The sequence below is a fragment of the Psammomys obesus genome, unplaced genomic scaffold, assembly GCF_907164565.1.
Source record: "Psammomys obesus unplaced genomic scaffold, mPsaObe1.curated_primary_1811, whole genome shotgun sequence".
Classification (NCBI taxonomy): domain Eukaryota; kingdom Metazoa; phylum Chordata; class Mammalia; order Rodentia; family Muridae; genus Psammomys; species Psammomys obesus.
This window is the reverse complement of record NW_026596095.1, coordinates 20,175,684-20,191,464: the sequence shown is the minus strand read 5'-3', so window position 1 is coordinate 20,191,464 and position 15,781 is coordinate 20,175,684. Positions and strand designations below refer to the sequence as shown.

Genomic DNA, 15,781 nt, shown 5'->3' with positions numbered 1-15,781 from the left:
CACAGTACTGAATTGTCTCTGTGTCTCCGGGGAGAGGTTATTTGATAAGACTACAGAACTTCATTACAGTAAATGAGATACTTAAACGTTATGATCACTTTCTTGTGTCTTTGTTCAGAAACTAAGTCTTGGGAAAAGAACATGATTTATTAATTTTTGATCCTTATACAAATCATTGCTTTACTGTACTCACTCATACAGTTTCATAAACCGTGTCTTTGGTAATTTAGGTCCTAAACACCTTCTTTAAAATAATTATGAGTACATTAGAAATTTAGAAATTAGGAAATTATTTTGGGCCCCGGGGAGAAAGGTCCAGGCCTTACACATGCTGGGTAAGCGCTCTGCCACCAAGCAGCACTGGCCAGCCTGGAAATGAAAAGTTCTGAAGTCATCTTTGGAAAGTTACACGTCACAGCCCAGAGGGTGTGGGGTTTCTCCTCATTTCCTGCCCATGCCACCCAGCGTCCAAGTGCAGCGTTACTCCTAGCAAACACCTTTCCATTTGTAGCCAACAGATAAAACAACTTTTGTTGAGCATAGATTATATCTTATAAATAAAGCAGTTTGTTTATCAGTCATGTGTACCCCAGGAATAACTGGGCATCTGGAGGGAGGGTGCTGCCTGGCAGGCCTCTTTGGGCAGCTTAATGGAACTGAACATACCCCATTGTCATACCCTGAGTTCACTACCTTTCTTTCCCAGTTACAGGGTTAGAAGGTGGAATCTTCTTCTGTGTGTTTTTAAGGTAGGAATAAAAGCAAGGCTATGAATAATTTTAGAATTGCTCATGATACCAACCTGAGCCCCCAAATCCTTAGGAAGTGAGGTTGGGTTTGTTCTTGTTAACAGAGGTAGTCCAACTGCTGCTTCCCCGGAAAGGGTATTTAGGGACACCGTGTCCCCTGAGTGACTTCGAGTGGCCTTGGAACGCAGATGCCAAGTACAAAGTCGTGTTGAAGAATCTTGACCTTTTCAAACAGGTAGTTTCAGAGTGTGCGTATTCTTCAAGGTTAAAAGAAGTTTTAAAGAAATGACTTTGCTCTTTGCTTTCTTTCCAAGATTAGAACTGATCTTTGCAATAATACCATTTAGAGCCACTAATTTCCTGAACTCCTTCCTACAGATAATTCAGGCAGCTCTTGACCTTTATGGATTAGAAGTTTTAGTACTTCACAAGCTGAAGGGCCAGACCAGTGAAAAAGAAGCATCATAGACCATAGCGGCCAGATCTGTCCTCAGACCCCTGCCACAGGAACACAGGCAGGGCTGGACCCTGGGCAGACACATGCTCTGCACACAGGGGCCAGCGAGTCAGAAACTGGGTCAGCTGCACACAGCAGGTGTGCTTTCTCCCCAGATGCTCTCCTGTGCATCCCTGCCCACCACTTCTACCTGGCACTCTTCTATCTGCCAGATGCGTGCTCTATGGAGGTCAAGTCAAACCGACTGCTTTGAGATGATGCACAGCGATGTTGAATGACTCCATGGGTCTGGCAGTGAATAAAGGATGATATTCAACCCCGAGACTGGACCTTCCCTGTGGTGAGGGAGGGGGAGGGAAGCAGAGTTTGTTGACTTGGCCCTTCTTACTACTTCTTACTACTCATCTCCTCTGCAACATAAAGCTGGCTGTGCCTTTTCCTCTCTTTTTCCTTTTCCTCATTCAAAACTTCTGCAAGTTTATAAAAATCGATTGCAAAAAAATATGGACTGCTTCACAAATTTGAATGTCATGCTTGCACAAGGGTCATGCTAATCTTCACTTATTCCAGTTTTTGTGCTACTAGATACCATGCCCTTTTCCTTCAGCTGTATGCAGGTTTTTCATTTTCCCTAACTTTTTTAAAAATTTTATTTTATTTTTATATTTATTACAATTTATTCACTCTGTGTCCCTGCTGCAGCCCCCTCCTTCATCTCCTCCCAGTCCCACCCACCCTCCTTCTTCTCCCTCTGTGCCCTTTCCCTAGTCCCCTGATAGGGGAGGTCCTCCTCCTCCTCTGTCTAACCCTAGCCTATCAGGTCTCATCAAAGCTGGCTGCATTATCTTGCTCTGTGGCCTGGCAAGGCTGCACACTCCAGGGAGAGGTGATCAAAGAGCCGGCCATTGAGTTCATGTCAGAGACAACCTCTGTACCCCAACTTTTTTTTTTTAAAGAATCTTAATTTATTTAGAAAGGAAAATGTATTCACTTCCTGAGATAACTATCCTCAGAGAAATAAGAGTTATTATATGATCCTCTGTACCTCTCAGAGATCTTTCTCATGCTCTGAGTAACTTCCCTGTCTCTCCTGCCACCTACCTGCTTTGTATAAACACAGTATAGTAGATAAACTGCTCTGAGCCTTTTTTCTGCCCTGGAAGATCCCAAAGATGTCTTAAAGCTATTCTTTATCATCTGTATGGGAAAAGCCTCCTTGTTAGGGATTCATAGCGTTCCACTGTATGCCTGTCCTCTAATTAACCAGTCCTCTGAGACTGCTGGATCTGCATGCTACTTCTAAAATATCCTCGAACATGAAGTTGAAAAACACTGAGTTGCCATCTTCTAATTTTTAGGAAAGACAAGTTCATGTATGTCCAAATAGCATACATATTCTTGGCTTTGGTCAGTCTGAGAGTGGTTTCTCAGTTGGTGGTGTAGGATCCAGAGACTGGTTGTTTGTTGCTTGAGTTTAGGATGATTTCCTCCCTACTGTTTAACAAGGAAGCCTCTGGCTAGTCTGATTATCCTTCCACCTTCTCCTTAGACCAGCGATATTTGACCGATGGTAGCAGGATGGACTGAACTGTCCATTTGCCAAAATCTCTCCCTGGCTTGTGACCATTAGGTTGTCTACCTTTTATGAATGTAGAGTTGTCTTCCTTTTTTTACTTGTAAGAAAGATTCACATATTCTTTAAGGAATGCTTTTATTATCTTTCAACTTTAGCCATAGTTCAATGTACCTGTGTACATATGTGGTGTGTGCTGTGTTATTGGTTTTGTGATCTGTGGGGGAAGAGCAGAATCCAAGAGTAGAATGCTATCTGGGGACATATTATGAGAATAAGACCAAAACCAGTTATAAAATGTTTATGAAACTGTGGGGATATGGATTTATATTTTCTATTGTCTATTCTGGTTAAGTTATTCTACATACCTTATCTTTGGTTTAAAAAAAATAAGAAATACATATTTGAGTAAAACATGGCAAAGGAGGAGCGAGGTGAGTGGAGGGTAGGAGGGAGGGAGGGAGAAAGCCACTGGAGCTGTGGCAATGGTAAGTACTTCCTAGCTTTGTGTTTTCTTCACCCTAAGGTCTAGTCTCCAGCACACAATCGCTGTTTCTTGCTAATCTCTGCAGAAGTGTCTAAATATTTTTTGAGACTTTCACTTTTCAGGTAACAATAGGATAAATTAAAACTCTGCTACGCTTTTATGAAAAGTGTTTAAGAGTCCTCACAGGTTCGCGTAAACCTAGCTCAGTCTTTTAAATGGCTTTCCAGTTTGCTTTCATACAGATGTACAATAATCCTCTCCTGCTTATATGCACTAGGGTAGCTTTCAATATTATGGGTTTTTTTTTAAAGATCTACTACAATGACTGTCTGTGTGTCACCCTCACTGTCCTATACAACTAAATATGGGAGAATTCTACAGTGACATCCTGTTCCTGCAGAGAGAGAGGGGGAGAACTTAAATTTTATTGTGCATTTTCTTTATGAAAATTTAACTGAAAAGAGAATAAATCATGACTGATTTTAAAAAGTGACATTTTCTACTCAGTCACTTTCCACTTTTTTGGTCCTTTTGGAGATGCCTTAAAGCATAAATAGACTTTATCTCCTTCCTTGGATTTGTTTATGACCTATCTTGTTTGGAAAATGATGATTTTTCAAATATTTCATCTTTTTTAAAAGTAAGAAATGTTTAAGTAAAAAATGAGAGAGAGCAGAAGCTGAGCATTGTGAATGAGTATAGGCAGGTGATTTGTGGGCTCCACTGTAAATAGGATCTGCAAGGAAATCCTCACATTCATTTGTACCTGTTAGATAGCAACATATGATATTATTATTATTATTATTATCTTATGATACCCCAGTCATCCCCATGTAAATTATGGTTTGGAGTAAAGAGAAAAACACAGATATTATATCCGGACATCACTTACCCTTCTTACACTATTACACGGCTAATGGCCACTGAACCCAGCAACAGTGCTGGTCTCTTGACGATGCGCATTTCTTCAAAGCCTTCTATAGGTATACAGAGGGGTCCCTATGAATCCAGCTTGATCTCCTAATCTATCGGGACCTCATGGAGCTGCTCTGTGTAAGCCACTTAGGCTTGAATAGACGAGAGGCAGAGCATGAGGAAAGTACCGAACATGTGACGGTCTGGATTCCAAACTTAAGTCTTTACCTTTCACCGCAGTGTGAGGAAAGGCTAACTCACATGGACGCCTCACCTAGCTCCCTTGGCAGTGGGACCTGGAATCCTGGTACACATGCACTCTATAAGAATTTCTCTTCCTCCTTCCCTCCCTCCACCTCTCCCTCCTTCTCTCTTTCTCTCTGACTCTCTGAAAACAAACCAATGTCACAAAAGTCCAAATAATAACAAAAAGATGGTGTGTGTTCTCAGAGGCACTAATCCAGAAGGCCCCTGTCTCTGTAGGAAAAGCAAAGTTCCTGTTTCCCAGATATGAAGCAGCAAGTTAAGCTGTGTGGATTCTCATTTTGAACAGCCTTGGAGAACTAAGGAGTTGGCATTTTCTACTCAATGAGAATTAATGAAAGGTCTGTCCTCAAGAAATAGTAGATAGCCAAGACAGTTTAGCTTGGGAAAAAATTAATTGCATCAGTTGAAAGTGCTTCCCTAGGAACATGTCAGGACAAAGGAAAGATACTTATGCTTACTAAAAAGTTGCATGTTATAAGTTATAGTGTTTGGTTAAATAATAACAAATATAATTTTCTATGTTAATGTACTACAGCATTGTTTCAGATTTTTTGATTCCCTTAATTATTATTATTATTACTATTATTATTATTTAGTTAAGGAGACAGTTATGGTCATAATAAAGTTCCTATTAAAGCCAGCATAGGGGAGTGTATTCCAGCCCCGATGATGTAGTATGGCATATGGTAAATGGCCACACACATTTTTTTGTTTGTTCATTCCTTATCATTTTATAGTTGTTACAAGGGATTTTAACTTATCCTGATAAAACTGCTGAAGCAAAGTGATTCTAGTAGAGGAAGATAGATAAAAATATGGCCAAAATTATTTAGCTCTAGAGCATGGTACATGATTTTTGACAACAAATAGATATTTCTGCTCCTCATAAGCCCTCCCTTTCCAACGTATCCTTTTCTACTAAAGGTCTTGGCTAGCATTGGGAGAGGCCAGACTTCGGGAAATGAAGACTGGCAACTAAGCATTTGATATAGATGATTTTTTTGTTGTTGTTGTTAAAGTTTAGAGCTAAATACTCAATTTGGTCAGTATCTCCTTGGCTGTTTTGTGGAGAAATGTCATAAGTTCTCCAAAACTGGCTGTTTTCCTGCTAAAGCATGATTAGATCCTGTGGCTGGCCAGCATTGCCTTCCATGGACATTATCCACGGACTCTGAAACGTTAGGAGCTATTTCATCACAGTTTAAATTTGCGATGATGTACACAAAAGGAAAAAAAAAAGCACTCAGCAATTCCTAGACTAATATATACTTTGTGAAATCAGTGTTATTTTTTCCTAGTCATGGTGGTATACTTTGCTGATCTTAGCACTCAAGAGGCAGAGGCAGGCAGATTGCCATGAGTGCAAGGCCATCCGGTCTACAGAGTGAGTTCCAGGGCAGCCAGAGCTGTCAAAACAAAACAGAACAGAAACAAGTCACAAAACCAACAACCTTTAATCTTATTTTCATAAATGATAATTGCCAAATTTAATTTCAGTGAGTTCCCTAAGTGGCAAAAGATGTGTTGCTAGGTTGACAGTAACTGTTCCTATCCATAGATTTTTTTTTCTTTTTATTTAATTGAAAAAGTTTTTATACAATATATTTTGATCATGATTTTTCTCCTCCAATTCCTCAAATCTTTCCTACCTGCCCAACTTCATGTTCTTTTATAGGTTTTCTTTTTTTTAAATTAAGATTATTTTTATTTTATATATATACATAATAAAAATAAATTTTAGTTACATATAGTGTGTGTATGAGTATGAGTGTTTTAAATGTATGTAAGTCTACATCAAGTTCATTGGCTGGTGTCCATGGAGACCAGAAGATAGCATCAGATCTCCTGGGACTGAAGTAGCAGAAGGTTGTGAGCTGTCATGTAGAAGCTGAGAATCAGACCTGGGCCCTCTAGAAGAACAGCTGGTGTTCTTAATTGTTGATCTGCCTCTCCAGCCCCTTTTGTCTTAATTTTTAATAATATGTGTGGGGAGGAGAGGCAGGGCAGGCATGTACACATGAGTGTACACTGAGGTGCCTGCAAAGGCTAGAAAAAATACACTGGATCCCCTGTGCCTACAGGCGGCTGTGGGCAACTCATTATGGATGTTGGGAGCCCACCATGTCCTTCACAAGGGCAGTACGTGCTCCTAATCACTGAGCCATCCCTCCAGCCTCTAGACTTTCAAAAACTACCCACAATCCAAACTTCTCTAATATCTTCTGTTTTGATATCTACTTACATTAGTTAATATTTTTTTATTGGATAATTACACCATTTTCTACATTTTATGGTATTTTGAGAGTTTTCTTCAGATTGGATTTGAAATTGATGAATGAATTAAACTACTCACTGTGTCTCAGTATCTATCTCCATGGGCTACGGATTAAAAATTCTAACATACAGTTTCTTTTCTTTTCTTTTTTTTTTTTTTTTTTTTTTTTTTTTTTTTTTTTTTTTTTTTTTTTGCTTAAAATTGGGGTTTAAAACAGGTTTTTAGGAAAGAAAAGTATAAAATTACAAAGAAACAACGTATAGGTTTGCGAAACGCCCTAGTCTCTGAGCTACTGAATTGTCTATCTTTAGTAGTCATGGAAGCTGGGTTCTTCCAGGTTCTTAAATGCCTCTGTTCTGCTGTCTGTCACCCTGCATGTTTGTGTGTAACTGGGCCAAGTTGGGTAATTGACTGTGAAGAGATTTTCCCAGATTAATGCCAAGTTTTTGACAATGAAAACTATAAAATTTATGGTTGGGATATGGAGAGCTCTCTAGAGTTGGTAGTCTTTGTAGCTGATGCTTAGGACTTGGCAGCTAGAACTAGTGTAAAGTGTTGTGGCTTTTCTTCTCATGCTTGTCCCTCACTGCTGTCACGGTGAGGAGTTGGCACCTGGCCTGTTGGGCCACATGTCTAAGGGGCTCTGTGCCCCAGGCTGCCTCATGTGGTAATTGTACCAGCCTGTAGTACTTTATTAATAGTTTCCTTTTCAAAGGTTTTTAATGGCCCAGCAGTTGGGTGGCTCACAACCCTTTACAGTAAACCAAACTGCAAACAAAAAGCTAGGCACTGTGAGTGTGAGTGGGTATTACCACAAGGGTTTGTATTCTTATCCCTCGTCTGACTTCTGTCGTCTCCTTTTCTTTCCTTCTTCCCCTCACTGTCCCCAGCACGTAGTCAAAGCTGCCCTCAGACATGTGATCCTTCTACTTCTTCCTCTTGAATGCTGGTATGGCAAGTGCATGCCGCCATGCATGGCTGTGAAGAGTGTTTTCCACTGCTCGACACGAAGCCCAGGGCTCACACACAGGCTGGGCACACACTTTACCACACAAGTACGTCTCCTCCTCATCCTTAACATTGTCTGATGCTCAGCACTGTCTGCAGAAGTCCCAGGCGAACTGAAGCAGAAAAGGCTACTCAGATCCTGAACTATAAACCAGTGGCATTGCTGGCAATGTTGACTGTACTTAACTCCCACAACTATTTTGCAATAGTTGTGGAGAAACAAATCATCAGGAGGAAAGTGGGACAGACTTTCCTGCATTATGTGTTCCTAATGAATTCCGTTCTGCAGCTTCTCACACTACACTAAGGAACACACAGGGAATGTATTTTTGGCAACTTTTTAAAAATTGTGGTGGAGGTTGCCTATGAAAATGTCCTTATCCATCAGCAGAACATAGAGCCCAGAAACTTACTGTAAGCCGTCTATTTCATGTTTAATATACCTTTAACTTAGGAAGAGGTTTTCTGTGGTGTTAAAATGTGAATTTTAGAATAAGGGACATTGGCTGAGATTTAAGCTAGAAGCCTTGAGAGGTATGCAACCTGAAGCCAATCAATTTACCAAATCAATATATCCAGGTTAACTCATGTGAATTAAGACTGCCGTCCAACCTTAAGATAGTATAAGGAACTGGCCTATGCAGAACTGTGGGGCTGTGTGGTACTCCTACAGCTAGCTTGGAAATAGTGTTGTCTTCTATCCCTTAATGACTTCTTTTTCTTTTGTTTAAAATAATTTAAAATATTTTTGCAGATAAAATATTCAAAATTGGTTATGGATATATTAAAGAAATAATATTTCCCTACATTTCCTTTCTCATGAACAATTATGGGTATAAACACAGCTTCTGAATATGCCATGCAGAATGTTTTTTAATGCTTTGACTTATTTTTCAAGGTTTTAGATGATATTTGATGCATTTCATTATTCTATTTAAGTAAATGGGTCTTATAAGATACGGTGATTTTTTTTTAAATTAGAGGCAATGAAAACAAAATGCAAATTATAAACATAAGCAACGTGAAAGAAGATGTAGCAAACAGGGTTGGGGAGGTAGCTCTGTGGGTAAGTGCAAGCAGGAGGACCTGAGTTTGAATCCACAGCACTCATTAAAAAAAAGCCATGTGTGACTGTGTGCTCCTCTCACTCCAGCATTATTAGGAGGCAGAAACAGGCAGATCCAGGTGGTAGCTTGCTGGCCAGCCAGCCTAGCCAGCTTCTAGTTCAGTATGGTGCATGCCTTTAATCCCAGCCCTTGGGAAGCAGAGACAGGCAGATCAATGTGAGTTTGAGGCCAGCCTGGTCTACTTGAAAAACTAGGGATAGATAGATAGATAGATAGATAGATAGATAGATAGATAGATAGATAGATAGATAGACAGACTCTATCTCAAGGCAATAAGGCCAAGAGCAATAGAGAAAGACACCCAGACTTCTCTTTCGGCCTCCGCATGTGCTCACACAGGCATACATACCCCACATTCACATGCATGCACACACATCACATCACATATAAACAACAAAACAAAAATCTGCCAATCAAATGTAATGCTTGCCTTTAATAATACTTTGTAATCATTCTGGATGAACAGTTAAATGATCCTTTGATTGAGTCAAATCAGACCTGTATTTTTCTCTTCTGTTAGCCCCTCCCCAAAGACTCCATTAAATTAGACAAATCCCAAAATGATCATATATTAAAGTGGTTACATTATGTTCTAAAGAGGGAAGGCATTCATCCAAATGAGAAGTAAGGAAACCATCTCTTCTCTCACCCCTGGCACTCTAGGCTGGTCCAACACTGACCTTTGCTTGTAGTGTTTTGAGTTTCTTCCCTTAACTTTCATTTAACTGGATGTTTATGCATCTCCAAGAGAAATGGCCAAGGTTTTGCAGTTAATTCTTGTTGCTATTGACAACCAAAGCAGCCGTGCAAGAAGACAGTGCTGTGAGAGGGAAGAAAACAAACTTTAATATGTTTTTCCCAAAGCTGGAGAGAAAAGGGAACATACAGTATATGAGGAAAAGGTAAGTGAACAGATCAATGTAAGCACTACCAGCTGGGTATTGACTGAGCCAAAGTTTTAAATTTTTCTTCAGATGCTTTGTCCAAAATTCATTTAAATAAAAAGATACTGACTCTAAGAATAAACAATTAAAGTTTTGAAAATTAAATATTGCAAGATACAGTATTCACAAAGCTCTGAAATATTTCATTAGCATTTGGAATATAGGTGGCTGTCAGTGTTGCTCAGTGGGTAAAGGTGCTTGCTGCTGGTCCTGAGGACGTGAGTTTGAATCCTGGGACCAACATGAATGCAGGAGAGAACCAACTTTGACAAGCTGACTTCTGATCTCCATATTACACTGTGGTACAAGTGCACCTGTGCGCGCCCCACCCCACACACACTAAAAAAAAATGTTTAAAAATGTTTTTAAAAGAACTTGCACTATAGAAAAATAGTGTAACTTCAATTATTGCTTAATATTTTGTTACAAAGTGTTTTCAAATAACAAAATGATGACTAAAATACTATTTTAAACATGTCCTAGATTTTTTTTTGTTGTTTCAGAAAAGCACTGAAAGTTGAATATGTGTAAGTCTCCGGGAATGTAACAAGTTGGTCATACCCTGCCTCCTTACAGAGGAAAGATCTGGAATTTCTTTTTTTGGCCATTTGTTTTGCAGCTTTCTACGTCTTAAGGCAGAGACTAGCAAGGATAAGGTGCCAGCTCAAAGGTTAGATGAACATATTTCTTGACATAATTTTGGCTAATATATGTCTTGAAAGCCGTAACATCTAAATGATACTCTATAAAGCTATGAGCAAAGCTTAACGTTACTTGGTTTTGAGTGGCTTATTTGGGGGAACTCTATTCCACAGAAATGTGGGGGGTTTGTTGTTGTTTGTTTGTTTTGTTTTGCTTTGCTCTTTTGGGATTTCCCCCCTTTTAGTTATCCTAAGGTGACTTTAACTGAGTTATTAAACTTTTTCTTTTTGATTTTTATTTCTCCCTCTTGTTTTACAAATCTAATAAACTGACCTCCATTCTAACCTAAAGGACAGTTTAAAATTTTAATATTTAAAGAAGCAAATGTAGAAAAAACAAAAGTCTACCAAGTGAAATTACTAACACCGGCCCATCACTAACCTGTGGGAATTGTGTTTCATGTTTACTAATTCTCCATGGAACCGTTCAGGTAAGAAATATTTTTACTGTATTAAATAACAAGATGTATATTGATTGTATATTGTCGGCATCAGGATGAAGGTATCATCCTGATGCTTTGGTGAAAAAGTATTCCTTGGTTAAAACATTTGAGCGGGGAGTAAGGTCACTTGGCAAGATGTTTACATATTTAGTGAGCAATTGGTGAGACAATACCAAATTACAATCTGCAGTCAGTTCTAAGGAGGCGACACAAGGTGGTTGATGAAGAAGCCCATCCCATGTCACTGGAGACATTTTAAAGGTAGGATTTCAATAAGAACATTTGGTGAGAAAATTGATAGAACTTTTTTGGGGTGGATTTCTGCCCATAGCTGAATGCTGCCTACAGGACAGTTTTTTCTTGCTTACAGGACAGTTTTTCCTTCCCTTCCCTCCCCTCCCCTCCCCTCCCCTCTCCCCTCTCCCTCTCCCTCTCTCTCCTCTCTCCTCTCCTTCTCCCTCTCCTTCCTTTCCCTCTCCCTCCCCTCCCCTTCCCTCACTTCTGCTTTCCTCTTCTCTCCTTTCATCCCCTCCCTTCCTTTTCCCTCCCCTCCCCTTCTCTTACCCTTTCCTTTTCTTTTCTTTCCCTTCCCCTACCCTTTCCTTTTCTTCTCTCTTTTTTCCTCCGTCTCTCTCTCCCTCCCCCCTTTCTCTTTCTCTCTCTCTCTTCCTCCAGCATCCATAACCAGGTATCTCCATGTACTCCCATGTCAGCATTAAACAAACTCACTGTATAGTGCAGGCTGATATCAAATTCTGAATCTTCCTGTCTTGCCCTCTCAAATGCTGGGATTACAGGTGTAAACTGCCAGATCCAATTCTAGGACAATATATAATTACATTTTTCTCCTTCCTCCAACCTCTTTTATCCCCCACCTTTTTTCTTTAATTATTATTACATATGTATATGTAAATAAATATATAAATGCAACCTAATGAGTCTATTTAGTGTTGCTTGTATGAATATGTTTTGGGAAAAGACAATTCTCCCTCTCTCAGTAGTCATTATTTGCTTGCAGCTTTTGATCTAGGGGTGGGCGCCTGTGCTATTTCCCCTATCTACATTGTCATGTCAACTAGTGTTTAAACAGTTCTTGATGGATGTGTCGGTCTGCATGTAGATCACAAACAGAGCTCTGAGCTGTGTTTCCCTGAATTGTAGAATGAAGAGCAGAACATGTTTAAGTTGCCTTTCATTTGCCATGTCCATCTTTTGCAACTATGAATTAATTGGGAGTAGGAAATTTTTCTACTGGAGTGCTGTTTTCGGTTGGCACTACTTCTTTCCCATGTTGTGAATAATGTCTATGCAGAAAACCCTCAGTGGAACAGTTTTGGTTAGCTCACAGTGCTTGCTCTTGAAATAAGTAGAAGAAAATAGAGTTGAGCTATGGAACCTTAGCATGGACAGTTACTATGCTTTACTGGGAGCTAAAGTTAGGAGCCAGGGATGCATACAAATGAACAGAGCTTGGACCTTTGTCTCAAGGGACTCAGTCATGTAAGATGATTGGTCTTTATTCCTTTTATAAAAAAAAAGTTAGGGATAAAGTGTTGAGTGTACAGACAAGATGTCTCAATGTCTCATACCACCTGGCAGGTGACCCAGAACCTTTATTGTTGGGGGTTGGTCTGATGCTTATATTTTGATACTAGTTACTGGCCCTCAAGATCTGGTTACTGCCCTATCCTTGTTGTGTTAACCTGCCTAAGATATTATTCCTGATTGGTTGATTAAAAGGCCTAAAACCTGGGCAGAACATAATAGGGTAGGCTTAGGTTCCCCATCTTTGGGTTCGGGAGAATCACAGGAAAGAGACAGATGGGAAGAGAAGAGGAAAAGGATGTCACGATGAGTTAACATGGAGAAAGAACCAGGTGAGCTCAGAGGAAGGACTCAATAATGGCGTGAAAAAGCCTAGAAGAAGAATATAAGCAACTCTCTTTAAGATTATGGATGGAAGGTAACCCAGATAAGAATGATTAAGGCAGATGGCATTGGATGGGGGCTGAGAAGTGGATGATGAGGTTATTGAGACAGTGTAGGTAGAATATCTGCCCAGCCCAAGGTAAATAAGGCAATTATAAAATCTAATAAGTGTCTGTGTCTTTTAAATCATGGTAGCAGGTTAAATAATGCCACCACAATAATTATAGGGCAAATAATAACATTTAGCCCAACAACATTTTATTTATAACAATACTTTATAAATGTAGACAGGAAAATAACTGACTCCACATGCGTACCATGGCACTCATACCCTCACATGTGTGTCTCCCCTCCCCGATAATAATAAATGACACTTTTCAAAAGAGTTGAGGGAGTTCAGGGTACTCCCTGATGAGTGGGAGCCATGAGCAGTTCAAAGGCTACATGGTGTTCAGTTAATTCATCTGTTCAACACACATGTATTGAGAGGAAGTGCACGCTCGATCTTGAGTTCACCAGTGCAGACGTTTTTCCGGTGGAATGAAGGTCCAGACTTTCATTCTGCTCAGCATCAGTGGTTGAGACCCACAGATCATGACAACACTGGATGAGAGAGGTGTATTGTAATGTGATGTATTTTGTTGTTGGATAACTGTGAGTGTGCCTCTCAGTAGACAACGCCATAGACCAGGAGTGATGGGTTGTGATGGCGCAGCTAAATTGTGACAGATAAGGCAAATGAAGAGCACTCTTGGAAGACAGTTTCTAACTGCACAAAGATCTCAGAAGCGAAAATGAGCACATTCCAGGAAATGGAAGAATCGCAGTTCAGCTGTGGGATAAGTGCTTGGAGGATGTCTGATAAGAGAAACAAGTAGGAATGTCTCCGGGAGCCTTTGATGTCATATCAAGTAGATTATTAAGTAGATTAGCCTTGACCACAAGGTAATAAAGAACCAAAGTAAAGATTTTAATCAAGGAAATTGCATACTATTTGAGAGCATATCAGTTGGTGCTAATGAGTCAAACCTAAGACAAAGGTTTCTTTCTGGTCAGGGTGTTTTAGCTTGTTTTTGAAATTCCACGTGTCTCACATAAAACATGGATTTCACAGACAGTGTTGAAAATCAGTAACTTGGCATCACTTTAGGGAACCCGGGGGCTAGAGTTTGTTAAGCAGCAACCCGGATGGAAGAAGCATGTGCTCACATCCTTCAGGGCAAATGCCTGGCACGTGCAGGCATTTGAGGTTTGGAACTAATTTTGGAACTTCCTCTTTGGCAATTTAAGGAATAACTATTTGAGGTTCAGAGCTGGAGATTTTACAGCCCATGGTGAAAAGTTAGACTTGTTTTTAAGTAGTGGTGGGAACCAAGAGGATAGTAAGATGTTGCAAAACACTAAAACAGAATGGTTTGAAGGGAGGAAGGCCGTCGTGGGACAGAGTTTTGTGAGGATCTTTTCTGAGTACAATCTTTTCTGAGGCAGATAAGAGTCCCGGCTCATAGGAATTTTAAGGAAGGAGCAAATGAGAACATATTTACAGAGCACTTAGCTTGGAGACTGGCACACACTCATTCTTAACCAAGTGGCTGCTGTGGAGGAGTGAAGAAGATGGCTAGAGGAGGACTCAAGCATTTCCGGTGTGTTCCTTGGTGAACTAGAGAACCCGGGAGAAGGTGCGGATGTTGACGCCAGTTTGGGATGTGTTAAGTGTGGAACACTCTTCAGAATTTGAAGTGGAAAAGTTTGATGTATATCAGAGTGGGGTCAGGCAGGCACAGGGTGATTGTGGATCCCCTCCTACTTGACGACTCATCTCTTCCTTGGTGCTTCTGGACCCTTCCAGCGAGCTTGGTGATTCCCAGAAATACCTACTAGAGGATCAACTTTAGGTAGAAGAATGTATCATAGGCAAACTCATGTCACATTCGCTGAAATGTCTTCTAAAAGCTTTCCCTCTGTGTAAAGATGCCTTCCAGTTTACTCTTCAGCCCATATTTGAATAAAGCTAATGATTCAACATTTCTTTATATCAAAGGCTGAAAAGTAAGCCATGCTCTAGGAACAGATTCTCTTTCCCTTTGGTTAGCCTCCTCTGTCTTATGTCACTCTCGGTTCTAATTGTAGAAGTGTTTGGATGAAAGCAAATGGTTGCTGGGAAGGATGGGTAGCACTGCTTTTTGAGTTGTGTGCCCTCCTAACTCATTCAAGCCACAGCTCAAATATCGCTTTCTTTTGTATGCTGTCCTTACTGTCACAGCTGACCTCTGTCCCTTCCCTATACTTTGTTATTACACTTTTGTGAGCCTGGTTCATGCTGTCTTATGCCTTTGTGGTGGTTTGTGGATCAACATTATTTCTTCTGCCCCTAAAAGTGAGCCTTGTCTTAGACACTGTTATTCCCCATGTAACAGCTTCAGCAGATGCTATTCAGCCAGTTCAGTATACTTTTAAGTGTGTAAGGGATAGGATTTTCTCTGTTATAGGAATCAAAGGTTATGAAGGAGCCAGGCCTGGCTACTTCTCAGCTTTTGGGAGGCAGAGGCAGAGGTCTATGTAACAAGTTCCAGGCCAGGCAGGGTTTTATAGAGAGCATGTCTAAAAAAAACAACAGGTTGTTGGTGATATGATCTTAATAAACAGATTATTATTTTTTTAGGAAGGACAGTTTACTGTGAAAATGAATATCTTTACTCTGCTTCTCTTGTGACTTACTATTTCATTAACTCTCTCACGGTTCAAAAAGGAAATCAAGTTACATACTTTTAATCTACTGAGCATAACCCAGTGATTGCTCACAACTATGGGTTGGATCCTGACCAATCGGGATCTTCAGGTTGCCTTCTGTTTAAAGGAATTATTATTATTATTATTATTATTATTATTATTATTATTATTATTAT

General features: G+C 40.0%; 1 protein-coding gene and 1 pseudogene across 6 annotated transcripts in view; one reads left to right on the top strand and one right to left on the bottom strand.

Moving 5' to 3' along the window:
- The window catches only part of Npnt (nephronectin), a 68,487-nt gene that overhangs the window by 7,262 nt on the left and 45,444 nt on the right, over positions 1–15,781 (top strand). For 4 of the 6 annotated variants that reach the window (XR_008722611.1, XM_055628275.1, XM_055628273.1 and 1 more), the window contains exon 3: positions 10,422–10,472. The exons of the other annotated variants lie outside the window; for them this stretch is intronic. Coding sequence is in view for 3 of the 4 variants with exons in the window: in XM_055628275.1 (XP_055484250.1) it covers positions 10,422–10,472 (51 nt within the window). In the remaining variant the exon portion in view is untranslated. The remainder of the gene's footprint in view (positions 1–10,421; positions 10,473–15,781) is intronic. 6 annotated transcript variants of the gene reach the window in all.
- On the bottom strand, positions 1,704–1,797 carry LOC129692090 (U6 spliceosomal RNA; annotated as a pseudogene).